The following is a 20,939-nucleotide window of genomic DNA, read 5'->3' on the forward strand; positions in this document are numbered from 1 at the left end:
AAAAGAAAGTAAGTGTTGAAGTTCCCACTGTGATGAACACCAAGGAGGAAAGCATCATGGTGCTATGCGCCTCTAACAGGAGAACGGCTGAGGTGATGGTCCAGCGGGTGAATGGGACCTGACTGAGTTGACAAATGTACCTCTTTGGAGGGGCCATTACTCTGTCCCAGTTTCTTCATCTGTGAAACAGAAATACTACAGACCTCACATGGCTGGTAAAAAGACTAAGTGTGGCAGCAGGGGTCAAGGTGTCTACACACGTATGTGCCTGGCTGTTCAGTAAAATGGGTCTCTTTTTACCTCCCCTCCCTCTCCACTAGCCCGAAAGTTCCTGCTTTCTCTATCAGGTCACACACCAGCTTGTAAGTAAAAATCCTGCTTGTTTGTTAACAATTAGAAATGCAAATGATCAAACAGAAAGTTATCACCAAATTGCCAACTTCATGTTCTCAGTGTTGACCACAATGTAGGTAACCAGTCATGAAGGCCTTTTGTCTTTAGTGAGGCATTTGGAGGGAAGCAATGAAGAAAATTCAAAAGTCAAAAGGCTGAGCTATGACCCACATTCTTTCACTATCTAGTTCTATGGTCCTGGGAAAATTACTTTCCCTTGGTTGGATTAAATAATATTCCACTCCAGTTTTGACGAGAAATCCTAGAATTTTCCAGCAGACTCACTAAATTTTAGTGACACTCTTTTCCCACTGTGATGACAGATGATGTGGATACAAGTAGTGCCATCTATCGTCTATCTATACCACATGTGTATGTATATAATATTATATGTGTATAATATTTTGCTTATATATACTACACACACACACACATTAATGTTTCTCCCAAAGCATTTCAGAGTCAAATTTATCTTGGTATCGCCAATGCTTGGCACAAAGGAGGGACTCAATAAATGTTTGTTGAATAAAGTAATGAGAGAATTAATGCAAAATATGGAAGAGACAGAATTTTCTCTTTAAAAACTCAGGCGGATCCAAATTATAGCCAGTCACCAAGACTGAATAAATGAAAAAAGCAAAGTATTTCTCCTGGGCAGTAGGCGGAGAAGCCTTATATGATGAGGCTAGTAGGGTGAATTAGCTATGACCAGGGACGTTAGCTGATCATTGCTTTCTCCCACATTATAAAACTTAGCCTTGGATCTATGGGGGAGGGTGGTGGAATTTCTCTTTTAGTAGTCCAAAATGTATCAGCCCCATGGAAGACAGATTTGGTTAGAGGAAGTGCCCTAAGAACCACATCTTACAGCAAGAAGCATTTGCCATTAGGTTCAAAGAGAATAAATTAGAATCATAATCTCATGCTTTGCTTCAACAATGAGCCATTTTCCCTTCTCAAAGGAAATACTCTGCCTTAATTCCCCTGAAAAACACCACCTTCAAATCTTATACATTATTTAGTGGATTCTTTGGGGGAAAAAAATCTCCAAAAAGAAAATAAAGAGTCATACTTGGTCAAGTGGAAAAAAAATGGAAACAAAGAAAGGCTAAGTGATTTACCCCATGGCAGACTAGTCTTCTGATATATAGAACTAGAAAATTAAAGTTCACAGTTACAGTCAGCAGGCAACCCTGCTTTGTAAAATAAATACAGCTAAAACAGAGCCTTGAAAAGATCAAGGTAGGAGGATGACTTATCCTTACCACATCAGTATTCATACAGGTAAACCATAAGATGTGCCTTTAAAATAGAGCCCCCTAAGACGCTATACCCTTGTAAATAAGAAGCAGTTCAAATAAGACCTTTAATGTCTATATGTCTTTTATATTCAGCTCATACTTGTGGGGGTGCCTGTGTGAGGATAGCCAGGACCTACAGTGTTTAAAATAAGTATAATTCAGATAAGGTGACACCTGTGTAATAAACTAAGAAACACATTAATACAATCTTGTAAATTAAAACTTTTGTCCTTTCTTAATTATCTTGACTTTGAGGAACATATTGTGTAATTTCAGGGGCTGGGACAGTGATGAATCAAACATTTTGGAAACCTTTGAAATGCTGATGTATTTGTGGTTGAGGATTCAGGTTTTTTTTTTTTTTTAAACCACCATATGTTTCAAACTCAAACAATCTCTGCCATACATCAGCTGGACTTTGGGGTTTTATCAAAAGTGGGAGTTTTATCAGCTTGATTGGTGGAAAACTCACTTAATTCCACTAATTAAGGATGACTAATGCTCCAACATAAAAAAATTCATCAAAATGCAAAATAGAATACACCTCTGCTCCTGCCCTCCAACCAACACTTTTGGCAGAACTAAGATTTTTTTTTTAATCTCCAAAATATAAACTGACTATCATTTTTAACATGGAACCCGATAAAATTAGGTGCTATTACCTTCCTCTTTGAATCTTCTTTCTAACGAAAAAGAAAAGTTGGAAGGGAGTTGAGGAAAGACCTTAAATTTCAGAACGAAGAAAAAAATGATTCAAAGGAGAAAGCCTAAATTTGGCGGCTGGAGATGTCAAAAGGCACCACCAAGTGGTGCACTGGGGGAAGTGCAGCCTCCTCTGCTCAGGCCCTGGCTGCCCAAGCAAGGCCAGCAGCCCTGAGAGGAGCTGTGGCAACTACCCTGAAGACACCACCCTGGGCGGGCAGGGTGTGGCATTCAACAGCCTCAGTACTTCAGTTTCCAGAAAGCAGATAAATTAGGCAAAATGCCGCTACAAGCAGCTGAGCTAGAATTCTAATCCAAGTCCTCTAATTTAAAATCCAGAGCTCTGAACCTCCATTTAATCTTAGAATGAACAGAGATTAAGAAGTGAAGTCAAAAGCCTGTATACAATCGTCTGGGGCTGGAGTGTAATTATTTCCTCTAAATTGCATGACAGATTTAAACCTTTGCTTTTAAAAAGGACCAAAAGCATTTGTAATAAAAGATTTTTTTTTCTAAATATATGAGGGGAGACCCTCCCCCCAAAAAACCAGAATTATCTTTTGGAGGGCAGACCCCCTTGTAGTATACTTGGAATTTGTTCCTCAGGATCAAACAGTCAACCAAAGTTTTAATCTGGAAGTTTTGAGAAGGGTGTGTCACAATTGGCAGAATAAACGTCTTGAGTTGTGGCAAACAGGTGACAGGTTCTTCCACTGACAACACACCCGCCCACTGCAATGAGTGAGTTCAGCAGTTTTTGACCCAAAACTTCATGTCCCCCATGCCCCACCTTCCCCACGCACCCGATCTTACCCTGAGAGATGGTTTTTTTTTGTTTCCCTGGATGAAAAAATCCTCAAAAGGAAATGTTTTCCCGATGTGGAAGAGATAAAACAAAAAATGGCAGAAATACTAAAAGGCATCAAAATCTATCATGTTCAAAAACCATTTTGAGCAGTGGAAAAAGCATCTCGATAGATGTATTGCATCAAATGGAGAGTACTTTAAAGGTGACAGAAGTTTAAACATGTAAGAATAAATTCGCAATTTTTTATAAATAAATTCCATTTTCTAGGTCCTCCCTCGTATGTATACACATATATGTGCAAATGTACGTGCATATACCTATTGATGCTTGTAGCAAACATGAATGCTTTTTATAGAAAACTTGAATAATGCAAACGAAGAAAAAAAGAATTCACTTAAAAATCCACCACTTAGTAGTAACCACTTTAAAACAGGCACATTTATTTCTAGTTTCTTTTCTTTGTGTATACAAACATATTATTTATTTTAGAAAATTGGTCTTAATCTATATGTAAAATGTTTAAGTCAATATTGAACAACCAAATATAATTTTATATGGGCTGGCAAACTTTCTAAACACTAGAGAGAGGTGAGGTGCAGTAAGTATACACTAGCTTGTACATAGTTGTGTAAATTTAAATTGTAGCCTTCCAAGCAAATATTTCTGAGGTGCCTGACCCTTGTGTTTTTAATCTATTCAGTGGAGTGAAGGAAAAGTAAACTTGGGTTTACATCCTGGCTTTACCAACAGTGGTTGCAGTACCTTCAGTAAGTCACTAATCTCAATGACTCTTTCCTCTCTTGAAAAACTGAGATGGCTATCACTGTCCTGCCTAATCAGAACACTATCAGGAGGAGCATAAGAAATGAGGTAAGTGCAGATTCTCTGCAAAGTTCCCATTGTACAAACGCTCTTCAGGGCTCTTGGCATTCTCCAGCATTTAGTCCATAGTAAGCATGTTCACAGTTCTCTTTTCTAAAATTGAATGTCATGCTCTCTTTGAAAATTGAATGATTTTGGCGGGGATCATGGCTACCTGCCTTTCACAAACACTTCCCTGGAGTGGGTCCTGCTTGCCTGTAAGGCTCAAATGCAGAATTTTCCTGTTCTATCGGTACCTAATTGCCTTGTCATACTGTGTTGTGTCCCCCTGCTTCTTATCACAAAAAGCATTCTGCCAATCTAATCTGAGGAAATTAAATCCCCCATATGATGACCCTGCTTGATTCTGCAAGTTCCCATGTGACTTCATATTTCTCTCAATCTTAGGATCCTTTCCAGCTGGTCAGAGTATTCCCCCCATTGTTATCTGATTACATGGATAACTGATTTCCTAACATAATTTCCAGTTAGTCCTACTAGGATTTTTGTTTTTTATAGTGACCTATCCCTAACACCATGGCTTTATTGCTCCTCACCCGCCCCCTTTTTTGGACCTTTCTATAGGACTGGTAACTTTCTTTTCAATCAGATACAATTGATAAACTTGTTACTGTTTCCAAGATGCCAACCTACAAAAATGTTCATATTTGGTAAGTCAGTTTGTCCATTTAATTTTTCTACAAGGAACACTAGGCAAGGCCTTTCATGTTCAATCCAACTGGGCTTTTTCTTCTTTCTCATGTATACATACACATTTCTTTTGCTCCTTTCTCTTTTTTTTGAAGTGCAGTGGCACGCTCACAGCTACTGCAGCCCTGATTTAACTTATGCGATATTTCCACCTCAGCCTTCCAAGTAGCTGGAACTACAGGTGTATGCCACCAAGGTTGGCTAATTTTTTTTTTTTTTTTAATTGTAGAGAGGAGGTCTTGCCAAGTTGCCGAGGCTGGTCTCAAACCCCTGAGCTAAGGCAATCCTCTCGCCTCTGCCTCCCAAAGTGCTGGGATTACAGACATGAGCCACCATGCCCAGATTTTGTTCCTTTCTGATACAGCACCTTAAATGCAACAGTAGGCCCAAGCCAGAGGGAACCCTGTACATGCCCACATGCACCATGAGTGGAGTGTGCGATGTCTTAATATATCCACATACAGCCACTGGTGCTGACCAGGCTACTAAGTAGGAGTGGGAACACTGATTAAGTCAACAGCCTTTAAATTATAAAGATCAAGTCATATAAGAAAATCCACTATTAATTCCCTAAAGAAATATTTTCAAAACTGAACAAAAGATTTTCAATCAACTTTGAGTGCCATCTCTGTCCGCTTGTCTTAGTGTCACCCCATTTTATTCTCTCCACCTTCCTTCCTGCACCAGCCTGGGTTCCTGCTGGGTTAGGGAAGGGCAGGAAAAGGGAGGAGCAGATTATCAAAATGAAAATGAAAGCAGATACATGGAGTGAAAGGATCAAAAGACACTTGTTTGTGAGGTTGATCAGAGTAGGGGTGAACTAGGAAAAACTTGTCAGAAGACTCTAACATTTATCGTTGTGTCCCCATGAGAAGAAAAAGAAACCCAAGCTACATGTCATACTTGTTTTGCTTAAATTCATGCTCACAGAGTGTCAATGTACATGTTGTCCAATAATCCATCATCGGGCTTTTCCCCTTAATTTATACTCTTCCAAACAGCCCCACCACTTATTGTTTCTCCACACAGTGTCCTTGGACACTGACTGTCCAAGTTCTTCAAGGCTTGGTTCAAATCTCATCTGACTCATAAGGTTACCCATGACCAGTCCACCCTACAGACCTCTCCCTTCTGAAAAATCTGCCACATGCTGCTGGTTACTCCTCCCAACTAGACAACGTGCTTTTCCAAGGCAGGGAGCATGTTTCACCCACCACTGGAGTCTCTTCTCCTTACACAGAGTGATAGTAACTGTACAGCATGAACCTGGATTATTTGTCTCTACATCCATCTACCTGGCATTTATCCATTCACACCTGAATGCTACACCTCCTGCTAAACAGTAGGGTTCAATGACCACTGCTCTTGTTTTGAAATATAACTGCCATGCCTTTGTGTGTGGCCAATCTAGTCCCAGTGACGGACAGCTGGCTCTTAGCCAATCATCAAGAAATGATCCATCAAGAAGTAGGCAGAGTCTAGCACAAAGCCTAGCCCATGCCAGAGATGACCATGATGCTGAGGGGCTGCTGAGTCTCCAAAGAGGGTTTTCAGGATGGTAGGGAGTTCTTCTGCAGAACAGTCCAGGTTTGGCCCATCTATTGTATGAACTTGCCATTTTGAGCTGTGGAGATGCCATCACCACAGTAACATCCACCACCACTGAGGAATGGGAGAGTCTGCGTCATTAACTGTCTACATCAAGTCTATGTCATTAACTTAGTGATGGGCCCTCACATAAAACAGGAGTTATATGTATATAAATCTTCATTATTCATCATAAACACTCAGGGAAAAAACAGGCTTAGCTTCTTTTCATGCTCTTAAAAATAGGTTTCAAAGAAAGAAAATTACTTACTGCCTTCCCATGTACAATGCAAAAGATTCAAGGCCCCTTCCACCCTCTTCCAGTGTGCAAGATGGAAGAATGCGTATGCTATTGCTTCACTGTCTCCTCTCTTCAGGATGTGCTCTGGGGGCAGGATTAAGCTTTTCATTTCTAGTAGGTACTGAAATAAAAAAGGCAGGAGCAGAGGTGTTAACACATAGTGATTTGGAATTCAATAATGGAAATAGAGCAGTTGATTTCCCTAAAGTCACCATTTCACCAAATCTGCAACTTCATTCCTACATTTGAAGGCAATTACGAAAACATTCAGCAATGCAAAGCTTGCTGACAGATGATTAGCCTTGTACTGGTTTCCTATGGTGAAGATCACAGGCTTTCAGGTTAAGATATTCTAATCAAAGAAATATCTATAGACGTAAAACAGCATAAAGGAAAATGCAGAAGACATAATAATCTGGTATACTCTTGGAATCAGAATTAGAATATATACAATGAACAGGACACATGAAGGTTAAGAAGTTATGAGGCTAAACCGACTGCACTGGAGAGATTTGAGATTGAGTAGCATTGCCCATTATTTTTTTCTATGCAGATAGATCACGAAGAAGGACCTTGACCTGTGAAAAGAGTCACCCACAGTTGTTCAGATGCTGCAGGGAGGAAGGGTGGCAGCCTGAGCACAGGAAGATTCGAGGGAGGGGTGCAGTACAAATCCCAGACTGTAATGTTCTGCTAGACCCGTCCTAAGGAGCTTATGCTTCTCTGTTGCTGTCTTCTGCAAAGGGAGTGGGAGTAAAAAGCCAGATGCATATCCTGGGGGTGGAAGAATATCCAAATTCCCATTTTCCTTTTGTTTTAGTATAGAATAGAAAGGGAGGCATGTTTAGGAAAGTATTTTAGAATTGGAATTGTCACCTCTTCTTTGCTGTCTGGCAGTCTCTCTGTGCTTCACTCCTTACCTGCCATCCCTGGTCCATCCTGACACACACACGCACCCAACCACCAATACCACCGTCACAACAGCCCAGGCATCTCCTTCGAAAGAGAGAATAGCAGACGAAGGAGGAATGCACACAGCAAAAGGCAGGTTATGAGAAGAGGTGTTCAAATATTTTAATATCAGAAGTAACTGCTTGTGGGTTTTTTTGTCAGTGGCGATTCATGAGCGAGGCTGAAGGGTGGAAGAGTCCCAATGCACAGCATGAAGATGGTGACACACAACCAATGATTCATTGTCATCTGGCTGAGGCATCACCCAGTTGCCCAGAAGCTTCCTCTCCTGTTGGCACATTGGCGCTGGGGTGTAACGCCCAGAAGAAATCGGGAGAACACAGTCGGGCATCCTGGCTCAGCAGTCAAAACCTTCCTCCCTCTGGATCTGACAAGTGAAGAAACCTCCAGTTCTGGTCTCAAAGCAGGAAGAGTAGGGAAGTGAGAGGGAGACACAGAGTTGACACATGGGGAATAGATGGGAGAGGAAGGCTTGCAATAGTAGGACCCTTTCCAGGCTGGTCTTTCTTATCCATGTGTCTTTCTTCTCAGCTAAATCATAAGATCCTCAAGATTTTTATAATCAGTATTTTTTATTATGATATTGTGGAGTACAGTTAAGGGTTAGGTATACAAATATGCTTCGTTCAGGCACCCTTGTTGATAAGAGGTGTCTCCCCTTCCCTAGACAGATATTTACTACCATTAATCCTACCTCCCTTCCCCTCCCCCCGCATAGTTTCCCACCACTGTCAGTCTAGAGTCTATAATACTGAGTGACCTCTCACAAAAACAAAGATCTGAGTATCACATGTTCTCACTCATATAGTGGACCTTGATCATCCAACGTACTACCATAAGAAAATGACTGGCAGTGTTGGGAAACTATGGGGGGGAGGGGAAGGGAGGTGGGAGGTGGGATTAAATATCTGTCAGTGTTGGGAAACTATGGGGGGGGAAGGGAGGTGGGTAGTAAATATCTGTCTGGGGAAGGGGAGACACCTCTTATCAACAAGGGTGCCTGAACGAAGCATATTTGTATACTTAACCCTTAACTGTACCCCACAATATCATAATAAAAATATTGATTATAAAAAAGATTTAAAATAGTCAAATTCTAAAGAAGGATCATGCTGTATGAACTTTGAAACAAACTAAATATGAAAACAACTAGCTCATGTGTCCTAGGGGTACCAAAATCTCTTTAAGGCCCCTGAGAATCAGTTGGTGGCTGAAAGAGTGTAAACTACTATTCCTTTTATTTCTATGATCAGGAAAGGCTTTCAAAATCAGTTCATTAAGCACCTAAGAAAGAACACTTCTCCCGGCCTAGAGAATCGTCAGAAATCAGGGCACCTGAGAAGAAGTGGGCCTTGTGCATAGAAAATAAACTAGTAAGAAATAGGGCAGAGAAACTTGGCAGACGGGGTGGGCAGTTCAGAAAATTACTGACTAAGAGATACTATAGCTCTGCCCTGAGCAGTGGCTCAACATGGTGGCTCCTACCACATGTGGCTACTTAAATTTAAATTAATTAATATCAAACAAAATTAAAAATTCCATTTCTCTGTCAGATTTCAAGTCATATTTCAAGTCCTCAGGTGTTGCATATGGCTTATAAATACTGTATTGGACAATGCAGGGAACATTTCCATTAGTACAAAAAGTTCTTCTGAACAGCACTGACTGCTGTAGACAATGGTTTCCAAACTTCAAATAACTAACCCATTTTTAACACAAAAACATTTCACAGATGCCCATGATAGGAGTTATCAGTGTAGTATCTACCAACTGAAAATATACAACATGACAAAAAGTTACAATAAATTCCACAAAACAAAAATGCATTTAAAAGTATCATTGGCCACCAGGGCATCTACACACATTTGAAAAATAGTGCTGCACACGTGTGGGAGACAGATGGCTTACTCAGCCTACAGGCTGAATAGGATGCATATGGCTTCAAGGACACCATCCATAGCCCCAGACGTGGGCTGTAAGGTAATGCTCTGTTTCTCCTTAATGCTAAGCTCTCTCTAATCTTTGCATGTGTGTACTTTTCACAGACCTCCTTATATTCATTATCCATGTGTCTCTTCTCAGCTGAATCATAAGACCCCCAAGATCACGAACCTTGTCATCTTCATCTTAAATCCCTCCCCCACTCTGCACCTCCTACAGAGCCTTGCACGTCAAGGTAATATTTACAAAAAACATCAAATTAAATTGAAATCTTAATTCCCAAGAAGTCTCTCAGAGTGAACATCCCTGCTCCAATTAGCCTCGAGAGACCAACCAAAGCAACTCACCAAGGAAACCTAGCTCTGCTTTCTCATCTTATCTATTTTATGGCAGATTGAGGTTATGTCTATAAGGAGATTTATACTCCTTTATAGTTCTAAACAAATCGTTGGCCCTAACCCAATGATGAAGGCTAATAACAACAGTGTGTTATGTTTTTGGCCAGGCTTAAAATGGCTGGCAAGATCAGTTCTCGACATGTGCAACATTTAAATTAGAAAGGCATGCAACAACATTTCACATCTTACTTGTCAAGAAAAAAATAAATGGAAGAGGGCAGATCCCTATCCACAAGTATGCAGAAATCAATTAGAATAACTGTGGCTCGCAAGTCAGAACACATGTTCTGCCTGTACTAATGACTGGGTTTCTACTGCCTAAGTCAGCTTTCTGTGCTATCTTGCCTGCCATCCTGCCTCTAACTTCCTTTCTCGAGTCTCAAATCACACTCATCTTGAAAAACAGTGCTTCTAAAAATTTCGGAAGCAACTTTTCAAAACCAATTTTTGTGTCAGAATCCAGTTTTTTATGCCCAATACAGGAGACCATTAAGTAGGCACAGCATACAAAGAGGAGAGGGCTGTGGTCCCTGGGCGTGAGTAGTATCTACGCATGGGGGTATTTAGGCAAAAGCTGGCTCACCTGTCAGGAGAGCTGCAGAAGAGATCTGATCCATCAGAGACTACACCAGGTGACTGCTAAAATCTCTTTTGTTAAGATCTTAACATTCTATAATAATTTGACTGAAGATATCCTAAAGTTTTCTTTCAACACAAATACAAATACCAAAGAATACTGCCCTTTTTTTGGAACTTTCATACCAATAAAAGTGAAAGTTATATTATTCTTATTCTGACAATAAAAATGTATATTTGATTTTATGGGGGATTAATTTATTTTGTGCTCTGTGCATTACACATTTTCTGTAATTTTTTTAGGAGATAGTGTGTGTGTGTGTGTGTGTGTGTGTGTGTGTGTGTGTGTGTGTGTTTTGTTTTTTTCCCAGAGATGGGGTCTCTCTCTGTTGACTATGTTGCAATCATAGCTCACTGTAACCTTAACTTCTAGGCTCAAGTGATCTTTCAGCCTCAGCCTTCTGAGTACCTAGGACCACAGGAGTGTACCACCATGCCCACCTTGTAATAAGCATTTTTCTTTTTTTTTTTTTTTTAATAACAAAAGATAACCAGAGATGGAAATTTTTTGCATGTCTACAATGCTCTGGCACAACTGGCTCTGATAAAAAGGCTATAAAACCTGAAAAGATATTTTTAAAACATCAGTAAAGAGTTCACAGAGTAAAACACATGCTATTTGAGAGAGATGCTACATGGTCTGAGTTCCAATGTTGTTTACTCCCTGGACTCAGTAAAACACAGCAGGGACAGGACACAAACACTACAAGAAACCATGGCTTACTCAGATCACGCTGTGATGGAGAATGAGGCGCATGTCACCAGGATGTCTCACTCCCTCTCAGTTGCCATCTGCAACTTTGAAGCACATATTGGAATCCTGGCTCTACTATTTAGCTTGAGACTTAACCATGTCATTTAATTTATTTGAGCCTCAGTTTGCTCAAATATGAAATTGGAATAATAAAAACACATCTTGCAGTATTTAATTTTGAATATTACATAAGATAAATACACATAAAATATTCACACAGTATCTGGCACATAAGTGTTCACTGAATAGTAGCTTTTTTTTTTTTTTTGAGTAGAGTCTCACTACGCTGGAGTGCGGTGGCATGCTCACGGCCACCGCAGTTCAACCTGCTGGGCTCTGGCAATCCTTCCACCTCAGCCTTCCAAGGAGGTGGAACCAAGGTGTGTGCTACCACGCCCAACTAATTTTTTTTTTTACTTATTGTAGAGATGAGGTCTCACCATGTTGCTCAGGCTGATCTCGAACCCCTAAGCTCAGGCAATCTTCTCACCTCCACTTCCCAAAATGCTGAGATTACATGAGCCACTGCACCCAGCCACTATTTTTGCTAACAAAAAAAATAAAAAAGAAATGTTCATATTACTGTAGCATTAACTTGTATCCTGTGTGCATGTCCCACGGATAACTGAGTCTGTTTCTAGGTAAAGTACTTTAGTACTTTTATCATAGTAGCAAATCAGTTGAGAACTGGCTACCAAGGGTCGCCAACTGAACAACAGGGAAGCAGGAGTAAAGCAAAGCTGTACTGTCAAATTAAATCTGGTGATCTGCAGCACCACGTGGGGGTCATCATCACAAGGTATGGTTCACTTCCCGGTTCACTTCTCCTATACACTGGTTACTTTGCTTCAGTAAAAAAAATATGTGAGGGCCTGCAGAGTATCCTAAGGATATAGATACAAGAGCATCCACAGATTACTCAAGGACACGAGTACAGAAGCACCCTCTGAGTACCCCAAGGATACGAATATGGAAGCACCCACAATGTACCTCAAGGGCATGGACATGAATCATCGGGTCAGGTCCTCACCTTGGATGATCCATATAGGAGAAAGAGAGAGTGGGTGGGAGGGAGGGAGAAAAAGAAAGAATACATAGACAAGGAGACAACGAAATTCAGCAGGACGAGTAGCTTAGTAAGAGGTATACACTTAGCATTAAGGAAATGGGGAGCACTGAGAAGGCATCACAGAAAAAGGAAAATAGGAGTCAATTGCATTAAATAAACAAGAGTTCACACTGCAGAAATGAGGAGGAGGCGACGCCAGAGCAGCAAGGGCAAAGCATACCATCAGAGGGCATGATGTGTTGACAAACTGGCGGAGATTGAGTACTAACATGACAGTAATTGCCAGCACTGATTAAGCACAAACACGGGCCAAGCATGACCTCAGTTACTCCTTACACCAACTCTGTGTGGGAGTTAATATTATTATTTCTGTTTCACAGATGGGAAAATGAAGGTATTAGGAAGTTAACAACTTGCACGGGGTTGCACAGCTGCATGTGGCAGTACTTGCACTTGAACGCAGGCTTTCTGCTACTCTCTAAGGGATTGAAGCAGGAAAAGTAGGTTGTCAAAGGCCTTCCATGACATGCTCCAGAGGGTGCCCTTACTTTGAGTTACTCTGTGGTTTTCAAACTTTTAAAGAATACGGTTGGCCCTTTAACAACACAGGCTTGAACCGTACAGACCCACTTGCATGTGATTTTTTTCAACTAAACACTGATTGAAAATACAGCATTCATGGAATAGGAAACCTGGGTATAGGAGGGCTGACTTTCTGTATACACTGGGTTCTGCTGGGTTCCTCAGGGTTGAATGTGGGGACTTGAGTATGCACAGATTTTGGTATAAGTGGGAGGTCCTGGAACCAATTCCCTACAGATACTGAGGGATGATTCCAATTTGTTCAAAGGAAACAACAACAACAAAATTAAAACAGAATCTGTGAAATTGATGGAAAACAAAGCTGTGGGGGAACCTGAGGGAAGAACTCGAGAGAGGTCTGAGGCACCCTTATGGCTACTAGGAAGATGGTTTGAAAATCACTGCAGTAGGCAATTGGGAAGTGAGTGGGCAGTTTGTGGTTTTGAGAGAAATTCGTGTGTCATGTAAGATCAACAGACAGGGAAGAGATGGAAGTAAGCAAAGTCTTAGAAAGCTCCTGTTATAATCCAGGTCAGGGGTATCAAAATTGGGGCTGGGGAAGAAATTCCCCAAGATTCAGTGCCTGGCTAAATCTGAGAACTAGAGAAGGAACCCAGGGTGATGGCCATTTTTATAATTAGGAAACTAGAATAATGTAAGCTCCTTACTTAGCATGAAGACACCAGAGGAGGAAGAGGCTTAGCAATGGGAAGGTAACAAAAGCAGTTTTAAAACAGTTTAAAGAACATAGGCCAGGTGTGGTAGCTAACACCTATAATCCCAACACTTTGGGAGGCAGAGACTAAAGGATTGCCTGAGTCCAAGGGTTCGAGGCCAGCAAGGCCTCTTCGACAATAAATCAAAAATTAGCCGGGTATGGTAGCACACACCTGTGGTTCCAGCTACTTGGATGGCTGAGGTGGAAGGATCACCTGAGACCAGGAGGTTGAGGCTGCAATGGCCGTGAGCGTGCCATTGCACTCCAACCTGGGTGACAGAGGGAGACTTTGACTCAAAAAAAAAAAAAAAAAAAAAGAACATCGCTGGAGAGAAGGCCTGAAGGCAGCTGGGCGTGCTGGTCTGGAGTTTGAAGGAGAAGCTAGAGACACAGATTTGGGTGTTCTGGACCAGAGGAGGAAGCAGTACAGTGGGAGCACAGAGATCTCACAGAGGAGCTTCAGCCAAGAAGGAAGGGGACAGTGAATGATGCTTTCTGGAGAAGCAACATGAAGGGGTGGGCAGGACAGGAAAAGAGGAAGAAAGTGCTTGGCGATGCAGGGGTGGCACAGAGAGAAGGTGTCATGGGTCCAGGATGGTCTCAAGACACAAGAAGTGGTCTATTAGTGGGACCAAATGCTGAGGCGTGATGAGATAGGATGAGGTGGAGAAGAGGCCAAAGGATCTGGTGGCTTGGGTGGGACTGACCCCAGAGGAGGTGACTTGTGAGGTGGCCTTTGTGGGGATGACCTGTAGTGCTTTTTGTTAAAGAAAGAGACTTCATAGAAACTTCCTATTTCTGAGAAATGTGGGTAAAAACTGGTCTCTGTTCATTTTCCTCTGGGTCGTATTTCCACAATAAATTCTCCCTACTCTAATCCAAAAAAGCTTTGGAACAAAATATGACTCAATTTAAAGAAAACTTATATTGAAATAATATTTCTGAAATGTGCCATTGATATACAATATCATAGACAGTCTTGCCAGGGTATTTTGAATTTCTGCTTCCATGCTTCCAGCATTTTTAAATACTAAAACCCACTACACATTTTGTTTCCTAAATTGGATTAAAAAGCAATTTTATACTCTGTCAATCAGCTTTACCAAGATATAAAGGGAGGACTGCTTTAGTGTTTGCATGAAATAGAATTTCCATCACTATAACAATGTCCTGTAGATACTCCATTAGCATATACAATTACCAGGATGTTTTCTTCCACAAGCCTCTTGAAATTCCCATGAAATTAGAGTTTCTAGATTAACATTAGATGAGCGTTTTTTTTTTAAAGTAGATTTTTAATGGGAATGCATTTCTGTCATAACATTCTTCATGCTTTCTTCTATATTTTCTCATGACTCTCCACATTCCTGGACTTAAACATTAAAAACGAAATAGCTGATTAGGCTAGGTCCTCACCTCAATATTCTGTCAAGTCCAAGCTATTGGTAAAATGAGTGTTAGGAGTGTGGCAAGACTCTTCCCTTGGCACCTTCAGGGATGGCCCGCTACATCTTCCGCTACCCCCCAGTTGGGCTCAGTAAGAAGAGCACATGGTTTAATAGTTCTGGGATTTGGGGCAATATTAAGACAAAAGCCAACCCCCCTGGTGCTGGGGATTTGTGTTGATTTTTCTCCTGCAGCAGCTCTACCTGCAGCACTGAGGCATCCCAGGGCCTGGCATGGGTGTCCTCAGCCCCCTCCCAGCTGCTCAGAGTGGGTGTGAGGCCTCCTGCCCTAAGGGTGGGGGCCCTGAAAGCTTGGGATTTTCCAGTGGTGGTGGGTCATTGGCATCTGCTATTTTCTAAACTGTATGCAGAGGTGTCCTGGAGTTGCTGGGATGACTTCTCATCCCAGTTTCAACCAGAGCAGTTATTCTTTTACTTGCTTATTTATTAAGATTTCACATAAGACTGCATTAAGGAAAAAGTGTTTATTACTTTAAAAAAATCAAAAATTGTTGTTTTTGTAGAAATAAAAGCTAAGCTACCATGAGTGGTCCAAGCACAAGCTGGCTGTGGGGAGGGGACTGTGTTTGGTGGTAAGGAGGACCTGTGACTTGGGGACCCCTCCTTGATGACACTCATCAGGTCAGACATTCCTATTAGCCAAGGCTCAATTCTGGGGACCACCAGGTCCAAGGTTTTCAGAGCTGAGTGGGAGGTTTGGGTATTCTGTAGATAGGCCGCTCCACATATTGCACACGCAGAAACTGTTTCTAACAGTGAAACACAGGAGCTGGCTTCCAGGAGTCATAGCACATCCGGGTTGCTGTCTCCAGCTACAAGTGTGAGCTGGCTGCCTCACTCCTACGGTCTCCTAGTGCTCTGCCTGCCTCCCAAGGGCACTGCCTGGTCTGTCTTTTAAGGACTGGGCATTCTTTGAGAGTACAGGCCATGTTGCAACCAATGTCTCAGGGCCTGGCACTCAATAAGTGCTGGTTGAATGCACTGCTGGGAGGGAAAAGAAGACTCTGCTGCAGAACCATACCCCTTGGAGAATACAGAAGCTGGTGGATAGTACTGGCCCCTCCACAATGAAGCAAACCTGGGGGAGTGCCTCCTGGCTATTCTGTTAGAGCACAGTGATACTGATTAAGAAAAAGTAGTTCTAGGGCAAGTCCTTCGGGTCTGCTCCCACTGTGGGAGCCTCTCTGTCCTCTCAATAAATCCAACTTTCTCAAAAAAAAAAAAAAAATCAGTTCCAGTATGCTGGGGTTCACCAGAGACCTACAGGTGTGTGGCTTCAGAAAAGGAAGAATTTCTCTTCTGAGGGCACAAGAGCCCTACCACCTCTGATAATGAGAATAGAATGCAGGGTTGAGGGAAGAGATGAGAAGAGCAACCCAGGCTGCCCAAACCTGTCAGTCTGGTCTGAAAAAAAAAGCATCTGGTGACTTTTGTGTTTTTTGTTTGTTTGTTTGTTTGTTTTTGAGTTGGAGTCTCACTCTTGTAACCCAGACCTGAGTGCAGCAGCATGCTCTCGGCCATAGCAGCCTTGACCTGCTGGGTTTAAATGATCCTTCTGCCTCAGCCTTCCAAGTAGCTGGAACTACAGATGCATGCCACCATGCCCGGTTAATTTTTGTGATTTATTGTAGAGATGAGGTCTCACCAAGTTGCCCAGGCTGGTCTTGAACCCCTAGGCTCAGGTAGTTCTCTTACCTCAGCCTCCCAAAGTGCTGGGATTACAGGCTGAGCCACCGCGCCCGGCCCTGGTGACTTTCAAGTGGGCCCCTACCTCTTGTATGACCCTGGCCATCTGGAACCCTGACTTCCAGCCCACACTAGGGGCGGTTTCCTGCCACTTCCTCCTTCCCTCCAAGTCACACTGCTCCACTTGCCTAGGGGGTGGGTGGTGGAGTATCACTCCAAGAGCTCAACTGCAATTGGCAGAAGTACCCTTGGGAATGAAACAACTGCTTGTTTTTTATAGGCTGAGAAGAAAAGTTTGGGAAAGAGCGAAAATGTGAGAGAATCTGAAAACATCAGTGTATGTGTGTGGTGGGGACTGTTACTCAGACAGGGAGATCTGAGTTGTGCTATGGCAAGAAAGGAGGGGCCTCAGTCTCCACGAGCAGAGTCATCCTCCCTCTGTAATGAAAGTGGAGAAGGCAGAGATGCCTTATGAGGAAACCTCATGCATGCCTAGGAAAGACTTACAGGCCTGTGCACCTGAGAGGCAGAGGGGACAAGGAGAGGAAGGAGCCTGAGTACAGGAAAGATTCACATTCATCCCAGGTATGAAGTGCTGTGCTGGGGTTGAGGACCTGATTAGGGAGGTGGGTGGCAGGTAGCAGGGATGCTACCATAATCGGAATAAGAATGCAAATCTGGTGGGGGGAGGGGGACACAACATCCATACGGGTATCTGATCTCAAATCAGGCAACTGGGGACCAAAGGGAGGCCCAGACTTTACCTGTACGATGACCACCTGTAGACCTGATCCTGACTTGTACCCCACACACCTTTAAAATAAAATAAAATAAAGCAAAACCAAATAAAAAAAGAATGCAAGACAGGTTGGAAATGGGTAACTGTAACTCTTCATCAGCCACAAAAAAAGGACTTACCAAGCAGCTACAAGCTGCAAAATCCCTGAAGACAACAGCTGCAGCCAGAACATGCTAGAGCTTCCTCTCAAATCCGGAGGCCTGAAGGGACCCCGAGGGTTCTCAAGGTCAGAGGTATTGTGGTGCCACTGCTACACTCTCTGGTCCATCTTCAGGCCCAAGAAGCACTTGTTAATGCATGTTTCTAGGCAGCCTCTATTCCTACCCAGCCTGCAAGTACAGAAATAGAGCGGAAAGTATCAGGGAAGAGACGCTGAAGGGGCCAGTGTGTAGTGCGCATGTCTGGCTGAGTTCCACAATGGAATTCCACTTACTTGTCATCAGACCTATTAAGCTGTTACTTTTCTCTCCATTTGATCTAAAAGGGAATGGGCAGGAAGTTTTAACTCCCCTCCCATACTTTCCTCTGGTCCTGTGGACAGGAAGCAGTGGAGTCATTGTTCTGAACACTTCTGAACCCTTTCCATGATACTTTCCCAGCTCGGCCTACCTTTGGGTCACTGTCCCTTGCTCTGTCATTATAATTAGTGTATTTTTCCAGTAGTGATAGAATTCTACATAATGGGCTTGACAATCAGAAAATAATAAATGTAAATGACTAACAATGTAGCATCTTACTAGCAGTGGCAAAGAAATGCAGACTAAAAGAACAAAATTTCACTTGTACTTAAATTCAAAAATGTTTGTTGCTCTCCTTTCCCTTTTAAACAAACTGCTCAGTGATAGTGAAGGTATGTGAAATAGCAAAGAAGGAGTTGCTTGCTGATGTAAACTGCTACAATCTTTTTTCGGTAAGCAGCTTGGCAATAAATATCAAGAACTTTAACTGCTTCTACACATGACTCAGTGATTCCCATTCTGTAAATCTTCTCTAAGAAAATCATCCTAATGACTAAACAATCTTTATGTCCAAAGAGGTTCACTACAGAATTTGACCTGTAGTGTAAGCCTGATATCTACAGTAGAAGACTCAAGAAATTGACCATTCTCTTCAACAAATGGTATTGGGAAAATTGGATATTCACATGTAAAAGAATGAAATGACCCTTATCTTACACTATACACAAAAATTAACTGAAAATGCATTAAAAACTTAAATGTAAGACCTATAAACTAGATGAAACTATAAATTCCTAGAAGAAAGCATGGAGGGAAATCTTCATGACATTAGTTTTGCAATGGTTTCTTAGATCCAATATCAAAACCACAAGCAACAAAAGCAAAAACAGACATGTGGGACTACATCAAACAGAAAAGCCTCTGTGTAGACAAGTAAACAATAAACGGCAAAATGCAACCTGTGGAATTAGAGAAAATATTTTCAAACTATATATCTGATAAGGAGTTAATATGGAAAAATATAAGAAACTCCTATAACTCGATAGCACAAAAAACCTCAACAGCCTGATTAAAAATAGGCAAAAAAGCGTATGCAGACATTTGTCCAAAGAAGACATACAAATGACCAACTGGTATACGAAAAGATGCTTAACATCACTAATCATCAGAGAAACACAAATAACAACCACAATACAATTTTACCTTATACCTGTTAGGATGGCCGCTGTAAAAAAAAATGTTGATAAGCTTGTGGAAACACTGGAACCTTGTGTACTGTTGGTGGGAATATAAAATGGTGCAGTCACTAAGGAAAACAGGTGGAAGTTCCTTAGAAATAGAATCACGACCATATGAGCCAGTCATTCCTACTTCTAGGTACTTGTACAAAAGAAGTAAAAACAGGATCTTGAAGAGCTACTTGTACTACTATTCTCATTGCAGCATTATTCACAATAACTGAGTGGTGAAAACAAAAGTCCATGGACAGATGAATACATAAAGAAAATGTGGTATATACAAATAATAAAATATTATGCAGACTTAAAAAGGAAAGAAATTCTATCATATGCTACAACATAAATGAACATTAAGGATACTATGCTAAGTAAAACAAGGCAGTCACAAAAGGTCAAATGCTACACGGTTCCACTTATGTGAGATACGTAAAGAAGTCAAACTCAGCAACAGTGAAGGTGGTTGCTAAGGGCTAGAAGGAGGGGAAGATGAGGAGATGCTGTTTACTAAGACTAGAGTTTCAATTGTGCAACATAAAAAGATCTACTGTACATCAATGTACAATACTGTACTGATGTAAAAATTTGATCTCATGTTACTTTTTTGCCACATACCCACAAGAAAAGAAATATCCAAAAAAAAGTATTCAGTCATAGATATATTTCAAAAAGGTCTGAAGGCATCTGGATAAAATACTTCAAATTTAATGTTAGGTTAGAAGATAACCTTTTAAGATTAAAGAACTCTGAAAATCTGACAGTTCCTCTCCAGAAACAATATACCTGCAACACCGAAGTCCAAGTTAAAAGCCTTATGCTAATTTTAAAAAATATTTAAGTATAAGTATTAAAAATGCATAGAAACAAAGTTTTAAATATGACTAGACAATAATGTTATGATTTCTTTATGCTTTAATATATATTTAATTATTTATAAAAAATTTGTTTCTGTAATATCACTATAGAGGAAAAAACACACCTAATACTAGCTGTAAACAAACAAATAATTTAGTCATCCTTTGGAAACTTGTCAGAAAACAAAAGTTTATCTTCAGTGTTCTGAGGGAGCTAATGTAATATCCTCCAAAACAAAAACATGTCTCCTTGCAGGGAAAGACTAGTGGTGCACATGTAGCACACTAAGAATGCATAAGCACTAGCTAACTCAGATCTGTGTAATTAGTGGATCCCTGACAGAAATGTCTACCCCTACCCCAATGTAAATCTTGAAATTGCTGAGAATGAGCAGGGTGTACGGGGGAGCACATTTGCAGAAAAAAAGTCCCAAAAGCCAATAAATGACAACAAAACAGAGATGGAGGATAGAACTGAGATGAGGGTAACACTTCATTTGTCCAGCATCACATGAATGAAATTTTCTTTTAAAAATGGAGACTACGCCCTTTCAAGGCAAAGCTCCTATTTTAATCCCATTAAATGGAAAACAACCTTTAATAGATTAGAGGGTTCTGTCTCCTTGACTGTGTGCTCTGTTCTTGAAAACCGCCAGAATCAACACCCCCAATTGTCCTCAAAAAGGGACAAACAGCAAGTACACAAT

The 20,939-nt window shown here is 41.3% G+C and overlaps 1 protein-coding gene across 4 annotated transcripts in view; it reads right to left on the reverse strand.

Moving 5' to 3' along the window:
- Window positions 1–20,939, reverse strand: part of ST7 (suppression of tumorigenicity 7) — a 215,718-nt gene that overhangs the window by 14,366 nt on the left and 180,413 nt on the right. For all 4 annotated transcript variants that reach the window (XR_002482178.1, XM_021714283.1, XM_008061759.2 and 1 more), the window contains one exon: window positions 6,635–6,785. Coding sequence is in view for 3 of the 4 variants with exons in the window: in XM_021714283.1 (XP_021569958.1) it covers window positions 6,635–6,785 (151 nt within the window). In the remaining variant the exon portion in view is untranslated. The remainder of the gene's footprint in view (window positions 1–6,634; window positions 6,786–20,939) is intronic.

This window comes from Carlito syrichta, unplaced genomic scaffold (genome assembly GCF_000164805.1).
Source record: "Carlito syrichta isolate Samal-C Ts95f unplaced genomic scaffold, Tarsius_syrichta-2.0.1 Scaffold305571, whole genome shotgun sequence".
In the NCBI taxonomy this organism is placed as follows: domain Eukaryota; kingdom Metazoa; phylum Chordata; class Mammalia; order Primates; family Tarsiidae; genus Carlito; species Carlito syrichta.